The following is a 19,699-nucleotide window of genomic DNA, read 5'->3' as shown; positions in this document are numbered from 1 at the left end:
ATAAAACAAATCAAACTGCACTACTTGTCAGCCAAAATGTGAATGAATTTCAGAACATTTTGAGTACTAGCTCTCATCACCCGGGTTGTCTAAAAATCATATACATAATTTTTATATAGCTAAACAAATATTTCGATCTCCTTTACAAGATAAATGCTTTCTATTACAGGTAATGAATTATGATGAGCTTTTATGATTATGATCTGCTGTGTGAGTTATATTTCCAGTACAATTTTTTATGCATTTTTAAACCTGCAAAAATAATAAAGAACATTTCGTAGGAATCACCATTGTCATTTTTGTGTGTCTGTGTACAAACATATTTCACAAAATATCAAACTTTACTCAATGTTTTTATAAATATAATGCTCTTCTTCAAAAACAGGTATGTAAATCATGAAAACAAAAAAAGCACCTTGGTACAATCCTTAAATTCATTTCAACACTGTCTTTAAAATCTAACTTCAAATGATATCTGTTTTCTCAGAATCTCTGCAAAAATTATTTCATCAAAATATGGATAAACATATTAATCCTACATATTGTGAAAGTACTAAAACACACAATTTTCATATATTTCTGTAAAAGAGGCTGCAGTAACTTAGAAATATACTTCTATGTCAGTGCCACAATTCCTAGTTGTTCGCATTAAATTTTTGAGTTCCAAATGTGCACTTCTCAGTATCTAATCTTTAAGTATCAGTAGCGTTCCAATCTTGGTTATTTAAAAAAATCATTAAACAAATATACAAGAGTAAACAGTATGCATGTATAAATGACCTGACATGAAATACATGTCACATTGTGTATAATATATATCACAGGTTTGCTGTTAAACATTTTAAAGACAAAAATAAATATGGTGGAATATTATTTATCACACATTATTTTAAACAGATTTTATATACCCTATATTTTGTGGCGATAAATAATTTTTTGGTTGCATTAACTCATATTTTTTTTTTCAACAAATTAAATTTTAATGGCATGTTATTAAATATATCTGTTCTAGCTACTATACCAAAGAATAACTTATCTTATCTAAAAACTTAACAATTCAACAAAACAACAAACCTCTAATGAAGTTTGAAATACTTCTCAAACATATCAACCACTCAGATTTAAACTACCGTAATATTAAAATAAAATCTCCTTCTTAACCTATTAATTTCAAATTAACAATTGATAATTCCATTTCAACTGATAAACATGGTTTCATTCATCTTAAATTTCCAGTGAACAGAAAGATTTCAGAAATTATTTTATCTCAGAAGTACAAGATTTATTTGGCAATAAGATCATGTCTGCTATTATACTCCATCGCTCTGGAGGTATTTGGACATTCTCTGGGCTTATTGAAGGAATTCTAAATAACAGAAATCATATGATAGTTACACAATTGGTACAGTTTCCTATAATCACAGTCACTTAATTACTTTTATTTTTACATCCTTTCAGCCTCTGACTTAAAATTTCTGTCTTTTCAATGCTGACATTTTTCTATAACCATCCTGCTGAATAAGACTGTGAAGTGTAATTAGAAATTATCAGTGAAAGGTTGCATAGCTGTGAGTTTGCTCATTTCTTGTCCAGTTTTTAATCCAATCACATATTCCCATTGTACAGATACCAGCTGGACTTTTCGACCTTTGTCAGAGTTTGACCTTCCTATCACTTCTGGTTCAGTCTATGCTGACTAAATGTGTCAATAATTTTACTCAGTCTACTGTTGTTGTACTACTTGTTTCACTCATTTCATCAGGAGCTTTCACTCTAACTCGTCGCTCCTTCACCGACGCCTTGATGGCCTCCAGTTTTGCTTGTTCCTGCTTATTGAGCTCCTGTTTTTCTCGTTCTCTTCGTTCCCGTTTAGAGTCTATGACAAGTTTGGCACATACTTCAAGAGGAGCTGGTTCAACAAATTCACTTCCTGTGAAACAGAGAGATGGAAAAGTATTGTAATCATATCCAGATATCTAAAACAATAATCACTGTCTGACAAAAAAATGAAATGATACAATGAAAATGAAAATAAATAAATGTCATATTTACAAAAATATCCTTCTGAAGGAAGTTACATTAAATTAACATTGAAGCAGACAAGTTTCCCGACACAAAATTTTTGAATTGAGTTATATGGCTCAGTTCACCAATTACACCAAAGTATAGTTTGTATTGATAACTAGGAAACTAATTAAGATATTAATTACAAATTAAATTAATTAAATTCCTTTTGGGTTATAAATGATGTGAACAGTATTCTGGAACAAACTACTTCTACAATAGATAGAGAGGAGAAATAAAGAATATTTCAACAAAGGATACAGAACGAAGAAAAATAAACAGAAAATGAAAATGGTCCTTCTCAAAAAGTTCAAAACAAAAGCAGCCGGAGAATAAACCAAAAGTAATATTAAATCCGTTCCTACTTAAATGGGAACAAAATTACTGAAACGTCATACAGGTCAATCTACTTCATGGAATATTTTTTCACTATATATGACATACAAGAAGTAGGAACTATCAAGATTCTAGAACAGTTGTTTTAGACTAACTTTCTGGATAAAAAAAAAAAAGTTTGAAGGTCATTATAGATATGAATGCTTTGTTTTCCAGAAGATGAACAGACAAAATGGTAGCTACAATGTTGGTCATGCATAATCTGGACATGCCAAATATAGTTACTACACAAATACAGCTACAATAGAAAGTTTTGTATCTCCTGTCTACAAGTCATACTTATTATCTCCCCTTTCTCATTGGTGTACCCTGTGAAACACAAACATTCAAAATCAAATGGTACAACAGCAGGGGAAATAACTCTGATGTATTACATAATGATTTGAAAAAAAGGATAAAATTAAATTTGATATAGGGCAAGAAGCAGTGGAAATAACTGATAGTAAATATTGTTGGGGGAATGTACGATTATAAAGGAGTTTTAGCTGTTTTACTTACCATGTGACCTCAGACCACAAATAATGCCATCACTTTCATTGCCAATAAATGACCAAAGTTCAATTTGAAATTTAAAGCTGATTATATAACCTGAAGTTAAGCAATATATTTTACCAGAATGAAGTAAAATCTTTTCCAACTAAATCAAAATGGATTGTGTGGAATTAATTTTGACAAAACATGCTATCATAATTCAATGGAATACAGTTAGCATAATCTATGAAAATTCTGGTCATAGTTTGGTAGTACCATAAGATCAAGTCAACAATGAAATTTTATATTTTGTTTTTATTTCAATATTTTTTCTTGGGCAGACTCGAGGAAATTTAAGTATGGTGTGAGGTCACAAAGCATTGATAACTCTAGCTGAATGTTATTTGTAGTATATCTGAGCAGTGGAACTTTAAAATATGTGATCTCTATATACAATCATAAGTATATATTAACATAAATCTTTCTTAGTTGTTGGAAGAAATTCTATTTAAATAATAGAATAGCCTGCAAGGTGATGATCATGACCAACCAATTGTAGGTAAATATATAATTGCCTTTGATTGGTTAAAGTTTTCCACTGAAATTGTGTTAATGCCTACAAATATTGAAAAGCGATTGGTAAGACTACCTATTGTAGATTCCACTTGATAATATGCCGCATAAAAATCACTATTGTACCTAAAATCTAACTCATAAAGAAAAACATATATGTGATTTGCTTGCTGGTATTATTGTCCCATCAATAGTCAGGGTCATTTTGAGATGTGGTCTCCTTTTAGTAGCTGGTGGCTACTCCACTGAACAGTATGCAGGAGGTACACCACATGCTATCCAGATCAACTGGGGTTAAAAGTCTTGCCAAAGGACACAGTCATGTCAGCACATATCTTCCTGTTTTTGTTTCTCATGAATATGAAAACATTGACTGGTCTGTGCTGATGTGTTGGTGTCCCTGGGCAACATGACTTTACCAAAGTGTTCTGTATGGAAAGTGGTGGGACTCTTGTTATATACCTAGCCTGAAATACACAGCTATTCTACAACTTGTTTAACTTTCTACAGTGTCCTGATTGAAGTACATACCATCATTACCTGTCATGATAAGGAAGAATTGTGGGTAATATTGAACATTGTCATAATAAATGCATTTCCTGTGCAGGTGTTGAGAAAAAGGTGACAAATTTAAATTGAATTAAATTGTTAAATTGCATATATTTCATCAACTATTTCCTATTTTTATTTTTCATTTACTTTTGGGAGGGGTTAATAATGTGAATTAATATTACAAGAACTTTAATATATCTTTGCCATAAAGAATTTTTCTGGACAGACATTTGATTAATGCACAGGTACATACTCTCCTCCCTGAGAAATTGAGACAGGCTAGGTGATGCAAGAAATAGTTTAAAATTTGTTCATTATATACTGAATGTCAACAGGAATGAAAAATACATTTCACAAGGCAATAAATAAGAATTAAAAATAACTATAATTTTATCATTCTTTTTTATCTGATCTGATACACTTTTCAACCAGAATCTGTTTTTTTTTCACTAAACAGGGTTTAATGTGGTAATATCATGCAATATTTGGCATTTTTATAGGTCTATCAGAGTATTTTAAATGTTAACAAACTTCAAGTTATCTTATAAGACATACACTACAGGTATTATTAGTAAACAGCCTACACCAACTGTTTAATTATCAAGTTAGAATCTACAGGTAAACTAGATTATTTATATTACAGTAAAAGTGAACACGTTTGCACATTAAAGTATTTTTTTCAGTTTTTACCAAATCCTTTAATTAAGGGTATATGCTACTTAATTGTTATGTCTGTAATTGTAGCACCACTTGTGCGTTTACATATAATTACATTTCAGAATTAAAACAGACCAAGTGTCCCTTTATGTTTAATGCTTGTACACACTGCAATACCGGCATGGCTATCTACTGCCCACTCTACCTTGAATATTCATTTACCAAATTTGGAGCTCTTTTGGAATGGATATTCAATATGTTACATTTTGGTAGCATACATCCTTAATTAATTCAGTTTCTTTTTTTTTTATTATTCGGAGGCAACATTTATCAGACAATAAAGTTATAAGTATTTAACCATATATCATTAAATCACTAATATAATTGTACTGATTACTTATTTTAATACCAATGCAAAACTGTTCACTTTTACAATATCAAGAAAAATGGGATGGGTTAAACTTTATTATCATTATATATAATTTTGACCTGAGATTTTTAACAACTCCTTTTTGGATGAAGATGCAATTCCTGTAAAATAGAATGTTAGTGATAAATGGAGTTTCTTCTTACAAGTACCAGCAATACTGATATAAGCATAAAATGATGGTGTAGTGCCAAAATGTTATTGATAAGTATACCAATATATAACGACATACAGCATTTTACACAGCTACATGTACTTTTCCTTGGTGGAAAAAAAACTATTGTTGTTTTCATATTTTTACCTGAAAGGTCTTTTCAACCAAAATTAGAATAAATGTCAACAGTATTTGTACATAAATTTGTAACAGACATAAGCCATGACTTTTAGAAGATATCATACCTAGGAGTTTACGGGCTTCCACACCATCAATAATGGGATTCATCCACGTAGACTGGCGTGTGTTTTTCAGACCTGTTGCCTTAGGAACATAGATATAGAAGACCAGCTCTAATACTTCGCTCTTCTTCAACCCTCGTCTTTTGTTTAGTTGACCTTGAGAAATAAATAAATTAAATATATAAATTAATTGATAGAGTCACAAAATCTTAGGAAACAGAACTGTGTTGATTTGGTAGAAAGAACTGACCTTCTGAAATAATCAAGATAAGACAACACATATTCTTCTGAATCTACCAGAGAAGCAAAGAAAGAGATGAGGAAAAGATGGAAGAAGAAACGAAGGAAAGATGAAGTAAGACAGGAAGGAAGTAAAAGGCATAACTACATTGTCTACATCCAAACATGTTTATAATGAGGCACAAAGATTAACAATGTGTTGATATTAATGACTTGTGCAAGAGCTGACTTGAAGGTGAGATTCTATCATAACAACAACATGGCCTTACCTTGTAAGATTACATCAATGCCCTCATCAATTTCAGTTCTGGAGGGATAAAGATCACATTCACGGAAAAACTGATCCAAGTCGGTGACCTCCAGCTCTCCTCCATAGGCTTTCTTGTCAAACACACTCTCATACCCTGAAAATAAACACAAAGATTCAATGAAGCAAAAACAATGGCAGGGAGAGAAAGTTGAAGTATCAAACCCCCTAACTGAATAGAAGTTTCCTTTAACATGACTCTCCGAATACAATTGTCATGTTGTAACAATATATATCATGTACTTATTTTATAATATCAATGGATAAAGAAGAAAGATGGCTGATTACTTCTTCTCATGTCCATGTAGTCACTCATGTCCTTGAATGTAAATGGTGTCCTTGCCCGCTCCACACCGTGTCTACGCTGACAGCGTGCCAGTGTACCCTTGTAATCCCGTACCAACTTCTGCCATGTTGTTCCATACCACTTAGCCTGAAAGTTTAGAAATAAACCTTGTCATTAAGTCACTCAATGATCAAGGACATACATCCAACTAAAAATGGACAGAAATTATTTATCAAAGCTGAATTATAATCATCATTCATGCAGAAAATGTCAGTAAAAATTTTTTTTACCATAACTGTCCTGTATGCTCAGTGATCTTTACATCTTACAAAGATCACACATATATAAAATTGAGTATCACAATACACATACATAAGAAATAGCATCACAGTTATACTATATAACCAAAGAGATAAAAATAACTACCTTCCTCTTTAACTTCTCAAACTTTTTCCTGACCAGGAAGCCTCTGATGTGTCGTTGTATGTGAGTGGCACAGTGGGACAATTCTTGCTTTGTTGGCCCCACTTGCTTTGGATGGTAGATTCTGAAATGTTAGTATAATAGCATTATACATATTTAGTATCTGTCATTGATTATTCTGTAATGTCATGGCATTACACTTAATCAAATCTTGGGTATGTAAATTTCTTATGTCAGAGGTCAAGCTGTTCCCAAGTGGGAGAGGTGCTTTATTCAATCGTTAATTGGTTTTAGCACTAAAATTAAAGTGAGTGGGAGACAAGATGAAGTACACACAGATATAACTTCAAATAATAGAGGGTGTATGTGAATAATATTCGTGTTTTTACTCATTAAAAAAAAAATCAAACATGGTCAAGTATGACTTTTGAGCCTTAAACCTTGATCTGTGACTGCCCTAATCTAATCAGCTGTAGAACTTGTCTCATTATGATACTGTACTAGAGCTGTGAAGAGTCAAACTATGCTGTTGAGGCCCTTATCAGAGTTTGAGATCATGTTATGTCTCTTCTAACAAGGTGTTACATTTACAACGGCAACGAAACAGAAATAAAATGTTTGGGAGTAATGTCCTTTGTACATCCTCTGAACTTACACGTACAGATTTAGTACAAATTTATGAAAGTTATGGATGAAATTGTTGTTATATACTTGAGAGTTTATGATAGATATCAGTGAGTGCTGTTGAAGAGGTTGTTTCCACTCTATCAAGGAAGTTCTACACCTTCCTTATAAGTCTTTATGATCTGACATGTCCATAAGGATAAAATACTGTTTCTGTTTGTGTTTAATCTGATTGTGTCTGAAACCCCTTACACCACTCAAATGTCTAATCATACCCTCATGACCATCGTGACAATATTAGAATATAGCGACCATGTGAAATAAACATGAAATTTTATTGGACGATAACAAATTTATTTCTGACTATAATTGTGACGGACAGGAGCAACAGTAATTATAAAATACGAAATCATGAAATCAGAAAGTCCTTTAACCACAATAGTCTAATTTTTGAAATGTAAAACCCAATAATGAATTCAGTTTTTTGTGATAAAACAAAAGGAAAGTTCACACTCTAAGCAGGCTCAACTATCACTCTATGATATGTACATGATATCATACTTACTCGTATATGTTGACGTGCGGCCCAATGACTGAGAGCTTTGTTGAGGCTCGAAGGAAGTTTTTAGCGTTTCTGAAGGTTAGAAGCCAAACAAGCATAACAATGCCATCACCACATACAGACAAAACATTAGTACCCTGTCTTATTAGTAACATCAGCGAGTTGTTCAATCTGATATAGAGAAAATTCTTTAACATGTCAGCTCTAAATTGTTTTTTTTCTTTCATAAATAAAAGATAAGTTTTTAGGAAAAATTAGTCAAATGAATGAGAAAAATCTGTTTTTCCTTTGGAATTTTGATACATGTATTTCAAAGACTGGATCAGGATAATGTAGACTCCTGATAATTCTGAGAATTAAGATTAAGTTACTGGATCATTGCCTTATATGTCAGTATATAAATATGAAACAAACAACACTGGCATACAATTGTTACACTGCACATAAAGTTTCACTTACAAGAAATATTTCATTAAATTAATATTTTTTGTTCTGATACATCTTTAACAAAGACTTCTAACAATGTGATATACCCGGTAACACAAAAGTACAAAGTCTGTGTACATTACTTACTCTAGAAACAAAAAAACACAAACATTTGTATAATAGTAATTAAAAAATTATATATTGCGTGAGCAAAAAATAATGAATAAATCAGATTACGAAATAACAGTCATTTTTTCGTAAAAGTAGGTTATTCACTTTCATATAATATTATAGATTTTGGCTTGAAAAATGTGTACTTTGACAATATCAACTGTTCTTATATGACTTTAAGCATTAACATTCAGGAGAGTATGATAAGTCCCATACCCAATTTTGGTATCATTATGATATTGAATAATACAGAAGTGGAATTACGTCCAGTAACAAGGCTGTTTATGGAGTATCCATATTAAATTGGGTAGCTGGGTTACCTTCATTTGAAACTATTAAAGATTATTAAAGTTATTTGAAGATTAAGTTAATGTAAATGAATTTTGATAATTAATGTTAAACTGGCTAATAACGAAAACAAATATGAGTAAATTTCAGTTCAACATGCATGTTTATCACAAGCTTTCAGCTTCAAATTAATTCAGTAAATGTTATAGACTATCAATTAGTAAGTAACAAGAATATTAGATTTAAATAAGAACTGAGTAAATTAGAGCATTATTTCATCCTGTTTGATCTCCTATATCAATTCCATCACTTTCATCCCTGTTTAAAGAAAACAAAGCTTTGAACCTAACATACTGTAAAGCCACTATTGAATATTAAGTACTGTAAATTCAATGAACAAATAATGGTAGACCCATGTGTTTAACTTCAGGACATAAAGAAAACGGTGAAAAAGTGTTTCAAACATAACCCTTTTCATATTTTGATATAAAAATAATGAATTATTGTTAGAACAGAGACTCCTAAGATGATTATCAAGAAAATCAATAAATATAAAAATATACACAGTAGGTATATCTATATTTGTAGTGGTATTTTATTACCAAACATGAGAAAACACCTTCATTCTAATCAGAAATTATAAGCATAACTATTTTCAAGAAAAATCTAGAGCTTCATTCAATCAGCTTAGTATAACAACTTTTGTTATAAATTCATTATATTCGAATGCATAATTATATATTGTTCTCAAAGACATTTGAACTGAAGCTTCACATTACCATGACAATGACAGTGGATTACGAACTGTGATAACTTCTGTACATTTGATACATGTTTTACCACTTTACAGCAAGTAAAGATACTACAGACAATCTGATAACACTGTTAAAACATTCTTTGATAGATCTCATACAAACACAGAGCTAACATTACTTAATAAAACTGATCATGCTGGTAATCACACTTACTTATCTGCCAGTTCATCCATTTTTTTCTGGCGTTTTTCTGCTTTCTCGTCTTGAATCTTTTTCACTTTGTTCGTCCATTCTTTCTCCTCTGCTGTACGCGGTGGACGGTTGTAGATCTCTGCTTTTGCATTTAAATGTTCCTTGTATTTTCTGGAAAAAACGCATCACATTCAAAAGGTTTATAATTAAAAATGATATCATTAGGCTACTTGAGACACTCGACATCAGAAATATCCAATGGGAATATAGAGGAATTGACATAGTCACCGATCTAATCCAAACTTAAATGTTCTGTAATCAATAGAACGATGATACATGTACTAATCAGATCTCAAACATTAAAAACCTAACATTTCTTCAGACTTCATATACTTCTTTCCCTTGTATAATGATGTAGTAGCGACAGTACAAATATTTTGACACTATATTTTCCTCCTCTCTCTCTCCCCTACCCACTTTTTTTGGTCCGTGTCTCAGCGTTGCTCTTTTCATTGTAATACTGCATGGAGAATATCGAACTGGTGAATTTCATTTAGGAAAAAGTTATGTATTCTAGTTTAAACACCAAAATTGAGAAATTTGTGTGAAGCTAAATTAAACCCATTATACAGTGGTTACAACAATATGGTGAATAAGCCTTACTTATTGCAAACATTCCCAGTTTACAGTGATACCGTGGATCAGCCTTACTTATTGCAAATATTCCCAGTTTACAGTGATACTGTGGATCAGCCTTACTTATTGCAAACATTCCCAGTTTACAGTGATACCGTGGATCAGCCTTACTTATTGCAAACATTCCCAGTTTACAGTGATACCGTGGATCAGCCTTACTTATTGCAAACATTCCCAGTTTACAGTGATACCGTGGATCAGCCTTACTTATTGCAAACATTCCCAGTTTACAGTGTTATGGTGGATCAGCCTTACTTATTGCAAACATTCCCAGTTTACAGTGTTATGGTGGATCAGCCTTACTTATTGCTAGCATTCTCAGTTTACAGTGTTATGGTGAATAAGCCTTACTTATTGCAAGTGATCTCAGTTTACAGTGATACTGTGGATCAGCCTTACTTATTGCTAGCATTATGTGCCATCCTTTCATCTTCCTTCTTCTCTCTTTCCTCCTTCAAAAGTATTTTGTACCTGTTCCTCGCCACATATCCACGGAATATTCTGCAAAATAATCTCCGTCCTTACAGCTTTGTCAGTGACACATCTCTCAAACAATATGACAGAAAGAATAAAATGATGGATAATCTGTTAGTACTGATTTACTTATAAAAGCAGTAAAATTTAAACTGATATCAAAGCAATATTATTATACTGTAATGGTTGTTTGAAAATGTTAACACATACCAGGTAGCAGTATGTTGGTACAAATCACAAGGTTATTTCCCTTTGCTCTTTTAAATGTAGACATATGTCTTAATGATCAATTCTTACCTCTGGATATCTACCACTGCCTTGGCCTCTTTCTGAACTTGAGCTGCAGCTTTTATTTCATCCTGAAAATAAAGATATTATTAATTTTAACGATCAACTCCTCACTATAAATCACCTGTAACTAATGATAAGTCGATACATGTCAAATTTTTAGGCCATCCATAGTTTAAAAAAATGTTACATTCAACTACAAGGATACTTTACAGCATATCCTTGTGAGAATTTATCTTTATACAACTTACAAATTTTATGTATACATAAATAATAATGATAGTGAAGGTATTCACTGCCTTTCTATTATGTAGTCAAAGATTACGACTATTAATGTTCTGGAATAGAATTATCAGCTCTCTTACCCTGGACAAGTAGATACAGACTATTTACCAGTGTGAGATTGTCTGACCCTAGGGTTGAGACTAAGGGGATGGGGAGGGATTCCCCTCTCAGGACAATGATATTATGTCACAGTATATTCAAAACAAAAACAGGAACTAGTGTCTGATAAAGTCAGCAGGGTAAGAGAAAAATAATCACTCATCCCTTTATAGGTAACATTGGGTGCTCTCAACCTATGGGAAAAGATGTTTAAGTTCCAAACACTCGGTAAGCCTTGTGTTTGCTAACTCAATCATCTTTCCCTTCAGGTTGAGATCCATTTATCTCACCTCCAAGGGGGTGTAAGATTTTATTTATCCCTGGAATCCAGCAGAGAGTCCATCGATATTTGACATATAAAAATTAAGACAGTATACTGTAGATCATTAAAGATTTAAGGAATAAACTACAGTAACCGGGTCCTCTATCTAGAGACTGCATGGTCATACAACATGTCAGGTAATGTACATCAGTAATAACATATACCAGTACATTAAGTATAAAGCCTTCAAAAGTCTACAAATCATAAACGTTTAAGTTAAAGATTTTATCATATAAGTTTAACAAAGTACAGAAGCGTATCCAATGAGTCACATTGCTATGAATTGAAGTTTTTTTTTATCCAGCTTAATTTCAAATGCCACTGACAATCAATAACTAGATTTCCCACAAAGAAATATACTCACAGGATCTCCTATATGTGTGTACTGGGCGATGGGTCTGCCTATGTGAGCGATGGATGTTTGTGTGAGTGTTCGATCACGACTGGACAAAAATCCTGGATTAGTTGTTGTCTTCGATACATTGCTTTTTTCATTATCCATTTTAAATCCAACATGTTTGGAATTTTCATCCCCTTGACTAGGTAGAGTTGCCTCCCTTCCTTCCTCTGGTATATCCTCTGGTGCTGTTTGTTCTCGTAGTATAGACATAGGGGGGTTACCTTTATAGTAATAGACTACACATAATGTATTATAAATGGCGATTTTCTAGAGATGTCAAACAATATATCTTGATATATAAAAGAAGGTCTGTTATAGCTATCTACTGGTTACACTGATAACTAATTTTTATATTGTACTACATACTAAAATACATGGCATTGTGATCACCTATGATCTCTGGATAGTAAGTGATCCTGCCCCCTCAAGTGTTGAAGATGCCATTAATGGTGTGTACTTAATTAAGTTTTGCAATTTCTTGGAAATCGTTATGTAAGCAGAGTTAGTAATTTACTAACATTCTTAACAATTATAAAGGTTTTGATTCAACAGGCAACTTATTATACCATAAAGAGGATATATATGACTTGTTGATCACTTATCTGATTGGTAGATAGCTAGTATATTAGCTATGTATTTTGGTAGATAGCTAGGTAGATTAGCTATCTGATTGGTAGATAGCTAGGTAGATAAGTAGATTAGCTATCTGATTGGTAGATAGCTAGGTAGATAAGCTATCTGGTTGGTAGATAGCTACGTAGATTAGCTATCTGATTGGTAGATAGCTAGGTAGATAAGTAGATTAGCTATCTGATTGGTAGATAGCTAGGTATATTAGCTATGTATTTTGGTAGATAGCTAGGTAGATTAGCTATCTGATTGGTAGATAGCTAGGTAGATAGGTAGATTAGCTATCTGATTGGTAGATAGCTAGGTAGATAAGTAGATTAGCTATCTGATTGGTAGATAGCTAGGTAGATAAGCTATGTATTTTGGTAGCTAGGTAGATTAGCTATCTGATTGGTAGATAGCTAGGTAGATAAGTAGATTAGCTATCTGATTGGTAGATAGCTAGGTATATTAGCTATGTATTTTGGTAGATAGCTAGGTAGATTAGCTATCTGATTGGTAGATAGCTAGGTAGATAAGTAGATTAGCTATCTGATTGGTAGATAGCTAGGTAGATTAGCTATCTGATTGGTAGATGGCTAGGCATATTAGCTATCTGATTGGTAGATAGCTGGGCAGCTTAGTTTCTGACTTTTTCTATATATTATCTTAATTTAGTTTGAATAATTGCCAGGAACTTAAGGTCTATTTTGCAAAAATTTGCTTTAAGAAATTCAAGTTAATAAGAACACTTAACATAAAACATTTTATTTCATTTCATTACTTTTCACTGAAAACAAAATCCACAAATATTCAGACATATAACTGAAGAATAATATTAGTAAAAAAATTTTTCATCACATATATTATCAACATACCATTGTCCCCAATGTACATCTCCGGCATGGTGTTCTCCCTAGACGGCACATCCAGTCGACTCACTTGTAGAGAGCCACCGAGAGGGTCACCATTGGCAAACTGACTGGCTGGTGCCGACCGGATGTCCTTACGAAGATCACCCACTAAAAGAACAAAATGTGTATAAAACGGACAGGTTATAAGAGTGTTGTCACCAGGGAAACTGAAATAGAAAGATATTCACATCTACTTTACCGTTAATTAATTACCATTAATGATAACAGAATTCTTTATCACATTTTAAAATCAAGTTTCAGTTTCAAAATAAAAAAAAAATACCCCATTTCTATGTGATTCAGAGAAATGATAAAATATTGTACCATTTTAAATGTAAAGTAACAAATACCTGCAAAGAGTTATTTCCCTTGCTATCATATTCATCTCTCATTTTGATTCTTTGCATTTGGAATATATTAGTATGTCTGAATCACAACATTGATAAACTTTACAAATGTGTCTTTTCATTGTTTTGATTTTTGTTTTTCAAAACAATTTTGAAGTTTCAAACATCACAGATATACATGAATATTACAATTTATAACATTTCATTTATCTAAAATACTTGACAGAAAAATATTTCAATAAAAAAATCTTAGGGAACGGTGATAGACATCACCAGCAATATAACCTGACTGTACTTAAAGGTGCATTACTGACTAGCATGTATTGATTTGTGAAGAAAACAAATATCTATGTTCCAATAGCACAGCAATCTTAAATCTGGATCTGAGATGGTTAAAAATTTGGTCATTGCTGTCAAAAAAAAGCCTGTATATTTCCCCCTAAAACATGGACTAGATATCGTGACAATGACATCACACCTATGGAAGGATGAATATGGCTTTTAGTATACTCTACAATATCTCATATTATAGATCTTATCTCAGAATATTCACTTTCCTTGATGATTAATTATTGAAAATGAAATATTAGAGGTCATACACTGAAAAAAAGATTCACACAACACTGGATGATGGCATTAATATCTAATATGTGATCTTAAATATCAAAAAAATACACTAGCATATACAGAAAAGACGGTATAAATGAAATGCACCTGTAAGTAATGCTATACATTTCTTGGCTGTAGCTACACATAGCACACAGTATACATTAAGATGATATAAATGAATGAAAAGTAACGATTGGTTGTTGCATAATGTCAATTATGACAGAGTTTTTTATTTGCATAATATATGAATAGACAGTTTGAAATTGACAGCAATTTTATCATAAAATTTACCTGTGAAAATAACAAATTGACGTATGTGTTATTTAAATCTCTGTGCAAATGAATCTCTATAGTGTGCAGTAAATTAATTACCATTGCCTACACCTTGTAATAGCCCACATCACTACTTAAAAAATTAACATGTTGTTGGTTCCCCAGACTTATTGCAGAATTGATACTGTGTTATAATTTCCCAGAAAGCAAAAAAAAAAAAAGATAAATAAACATGGAGTGTTGTTATATACAGAAAGTCAGATACACTAAGTGGTGTTACATATCTCGAACCTGCACATTTAATACCAGATATGTTTGAATACATAGGCTATATAATATTAATGTATCCTTGAATTAGTAAACACTTTTGAGTATCCTATAACCATTGAGACTTATATACACACACCATACCAAATATAATGATCCAAACTGTAGCATATATAATACAATACTTAGCATATTGATAAACTTTTATTAATTACCTCCTGTACCTTTAGCTGCAAACAAAGGTTATCCAATATTTTGGATTTTACTTAATTTATCATACAAATTTATCATGTATTATAAAAGCTCAACTAACAAACTTAATACTAAGATTTAAAAGAAATAAATGTTTACCAAACCTGATTTCAAACTTTGGTATTTCAACATAAAAAATTAATACGGGGCAAATACTCCGAATACAACTGAGAATAGCAACAAGATTTGAGTTTTCAATACAATACTTAATTCCACATCTCGGACACAATACCAAAGTTTTTTAAGGTAAGGCAATATAAAAGAGAAATAACTGTAAAAAAAGTGTAGTATGAGATCCAATATAAGCATGTATGTATTCTGTCATTCCATGAGACATAAACACTACACTGATGTTCAGACTCTCTCACATAGACTGAAGCTCAGACTCTCTCACATAGACTGATGTTCAGACACTTTCACATAGACTGATGTTCAGACTCTCTCACCTAGACTGAAGCTCAGACTCTCTCACATAGACTGATGTTCAGACTCTCTCACATAGACTGATGCTCAGACTCTCACATAGACTGAAGCTCAGATTCTCACATAGACTGAAGCTCAGATTCTCACATAGTTTGATGCTCAGACTCTCTCACTCTCTCACATAGACTGATGCTCAGACTCTCTCACATAGACTGATGCTCAGACTCTCTCACATAGACTGATGCTCAGACTCTCATATACACTGATGCTCAGACTCTCACACATTGACTAAATACCAAACTTTCTCACAAAGACTGATGCTCATACTTTCTCACACAGACCGATGTGCAGACTTAAACTCAAAATGAGGCAGGAAGAAATACATGTAGAACGAGAACTAGTTGGTTTCTACATATTTTCCTCTCCACAAATCCCAGTATAATGCCGACCATATATAGAAATATAGTAATTATGTTAAATGCTTACATGTATTATCTGTTATATAATTCACATATATATATCTTATATAAGTGCAAATCATGGTGTGCTGTAAAACCCATCAACTTTTTTTACCTGTAATTCTCCCCAGCTTGCCTTGTTTTGTCACTGAATTTTGAAGTAAAATTTGAAATATTCAGAATAACTTTAAATCTAATATTCCATGACAATCAAAATTCAAAGTAGGAAATTTGAAAGGAATAAGGATGTTCTCAAAACAATGATAAAAATTATTAATTTTGAATTTTTTAATGCAGATGTAAACAGCAAATAACATATTTAGATTAACCCTGAGAGAGAATTAAATCTGACTCACCATGCTCCATGAAGTGTCGAGGACTATGAACTGACCGAGCATGATGCTCCAGTCCTGAGTTATATGTCTGTCCATATCTCGGTGACTCCTTCACGACACGCTGAACATGATAAGGACTAGGTATTGAGGGAGGAGTCCTAACAGGTGGAGCCCTTTTGAAATACTCGTTTTGTTTGCGAGACATCCGTAACACTTGAGATGAAGCACTCTGTGTTCGTCCCGGCATCCTACCAGCGGAGCGCCCTATCTTAGTTGACATGCTGTCAGGTATACACTCAAAACAGTAATTTTCCGGTTTTATTGTTAACTTTGACCAGTGGAGATTTGATCCCTTGACCCGGTAAAAGGGATTCACTTTTCTTAGTTGTGCTGAATCACGATCTGTTTCCACATCTGGCGAAAAATGCCACTCCTCCGATTTGCTGAGTTCTTGAAGAGGAGTGTCCCGCCGCCTCGGAGGTGTTGGTGCACGACCACCAGGGGGAATTGAGGTGACCTCTATGTGGACCTCACCATCATGTAGATCTTCTATGTGATGCTCTACTGGGCGTGGTACAGAGGGGCCAACGGGTGTGGCTTCTCGGGAGATGTCTACATCACTATTCTCCTCATTAATTACACCAATTTCTCGATCTGGGTGGAGGTTGAGACGAAGATCTTGCTCACCTGACTCCTCAAATGCTTTCTTTAAATCCTGACAAAAATGACCAGAAATAACAAGTTTATCTAAATCTTCAGTCTTCTTAATCTTATATATTTATTTATATCATTAATTTTTTTTAAATTTTTATCACAAAATTCTCTGATTCCAACCCACAGATATTTTACTAAGATATTTTCCTGTGTAAAACCAATACTGATTACTTTATTTTCATTAATTTTCAGAAATTTTTCGTTCTAAGACGTGAAATTTTTGTTTTTTACCAAGAGATCAAGCATTTAGTGACTCGGATCATAAAAGAAGTGTTCATCACAATCACTGCACACAATCTAATATATGTTTCACCTCCTCCAAATCATCTGTCTGAGTCGTCACATCCTCAACAACCCTGAGTGAGTCGTCTGAAGCCTGAGGATCCTGGCTGTTGTTAGGAAGAATGAGACTAATATGGTCTGCTTCTCCTGTATTCTCTTTCCCTTCCTCTGGCTCGGCATCCACTGTTTGCTCCCTCACCTGTTCTGCCCCTTCCACTGGCTCTGCCCAGTCAGCACGAGGTGTACAGGTTTCAGTTGTGTTTCCTTCACGTTCGTCTTCGTTTAACCTGTAGACAGAGAGATATAGTAAACGTATGACTATAATCATTTCAGCAGTACTATAAAGATTTGTTGACATGCTATTTGAGCTTTTCGATCAGTACTGACTGGACCATAGTGTTACTAGAATGTCCAAGAGTTTTGTCTGCTTCACCACGCTCAAAATAATGAGGAACATTGAACTTCACAGTACTAATCAACAGTTACTGTGAATTCTCTTATCAGAAATTAATCTATTCAAAGCTTTTAGAACATCTAAGTGTGGATATGATTTGAATTATACACTTCAGTGTTTCCTGTCCCTACCCTCTCGCCCACCCTGTCACTTCTGTGTTTCCTGTCCCTACCCTCTCGCCCACCCTGTCACTTCTGTGTTTCCTGTCTCTACACTCTCACCCACACTGTCACTTCAGTGTTTCCTGTCTCTACCCTCTCATCCAGCCTGTCACTTCAGTGTTTCCTGTCTCTATCCTCTCACCCAGCCTGTCACTTCAGTGTTTCCTGTCCCTACCCTCTCGCCCACCCTGTCACTTCAGTGTTTCCTGTCTCTACCCTCTCACACACCCTGTCACTTCTGTTTTTCCTGTCTCTACACTCTCAATCACACTGTCACTTCAGTGTTTCCTGTCTCTACCCTCTCACCCACACTGTAACTTCAGTGTTTCCTGTCTCTACCCTCTCACCCAGCCTGTCACTTCAGGGTTTCCTGTCTCTATCCTCTCACCCACCCTGTCACTTCTGTGTTTCCTGTCTCTACCCTCTCGCCCACCCTGTCACTTCTGTGTTTCCTGTCCCTACCCTCTCACCCACCCTGTCACTTCTGTGTTTCCTGTCCCTACCCTCTCGCCCACCCTGTCACTTCTGTGTTTCCTGTCTCTACCCTCTCACCCACACTGTCACTTCAGTGTTTCCCGTCTCTACCCTCTCGCCCACCCTGTCACTTCAGTGTTTCCTGTCTCTACCCTCTCACACACCCTGTCACTTCTGTTTTTCCTGTCTCTACACTCTCACCCACACTGTCACTTCAGTGTTTCCTGTCTCTACCCTCTCACCCACACTGTCACTTCAGTGTTTCCTGTCTCTACCCTCTCACCCAGCCTGTCACTTCAGTGTTTCCTGTCTCTATCCTCTCACCCACCCTGTCACTTCTGTGTTTCCTGTCTCTACCCTCTCACCCACCCTGTCACTTCAGTGTTTCCTGTCTCTACCCTCTCACACACCCTGTCACTTCAGTGTTTCCTGTCTCTACCCTCTCACCCACACTGTCACTTCAGTGTTTCCTGTCTCAACCCTCTCACCCACCCTGTCACTTCAGTGTTTCCTGTCTCTATCCTCTCACCCAGCCTGTCACTTCTGTGTTTCCTGTCCCTACCCTCTCGCCCACCCTGTCACTTCTGTGTTTCCTGTCTCTACCCTCTCACCCAGCCTGTCACTTCTGTGTTTCCTGTCTCTACCCTGTTGCCCACACTGTCACTTCAGTGTTTCCTGTCCCTACCCTCTCACACACACTGTCACTTCAGTGTTTCCTGTCTCTACCCTCACATCCATCCAGTCACTTCAGTG

The 19,699-nt window shown here is 34.2% G+C and overlaps 1 protein-coding gene across 1 annotated transcript in view; it reads right to left on the bottom strand.

Annotated features, from left to right (window-relative positions):
- Positions 1–1,441: 1,441 nt before the first annotated feature.
- The window catches only part of LOC132545613 (uncharacterized), a 59,453-nt gene continuing 41,195 nt past the window's right edge, over positions 1,442–19,699 (bottom strand). Inside the window, exons 20-34 of the mRNA XM_060209308.1 lie at positions 17,889–18,144; positions 16,883–17,576; positions 13,862–14,005; positions 12,339–12,610; positions 11,278–11,339; positions 10,906–11,007; positions 9,832–9,981; positions 7,982–8,050; positions 6,796–6,916; positions 6,372–6,516; positions 6,046–6,180; positions 5,540–5,692; positions 5,203–5,244; positions 2,740–2,769; positions 1,442–1,930 (exon numbers count right to left, since the gene is read on the bottom strand). Coding sequence (XP_060065291.1) covers positions 1,719–1,930; positions 2,740–2,769; positions 5,203–5,244; positions 5,540–5,692; positions 6,046–6,180; positions 6,372–6,516; positions 6,796–6,916; positions 7,982–8,050; positions 9,832–9,981; positions 10,906–11,007; positions 11,278–11,339; positions 12,339–12,610; positions 13,862–14,005; positions 16,883–17,576; positions 17,889–18,144 — 2,587 coding nt within the window. The 3' untranslated portion in view covers positions 1,442–1,718. The remainder of the gene's footprint in view (positions 1,931–2,739; positions 2,770–5,202; positions 5,245–5,539; positions 5,693–6,045; positions 6,181–6,371; positions 6,517–6,795; positions 6,917–7,981; positions 8,051–9,831; positions 9,982–10,905; positions 11,008–11,277; positions 11,340–12,338; positions 12,611–13,861; positions 14,006–16,882; positions 17,577–17,888; positions 18,145–19,699) is intronic.

The sequence above is a fragment of the Ylistrum balloti genome, unplaced genomic scaffold, assembly GCF_031769215.1.
Source record: "Ylistrum balloti isolate Yb309-2 unplaced genomic scaffold, AGI_CSIRO_Ybal_v1 Utg369850, whole genome shotgun sequence".
Lineage (NCBI taxonomy): Eukaryota > Metazoa > Mollusca > Bivalvia > Pectinida > Pectinidae > Ylistrum > Ylistrum balloti.
Note: the sequence above shows the minus strand (reverse complement) of the source record. Positions and strands in the feature narration are given on the sequence as shown.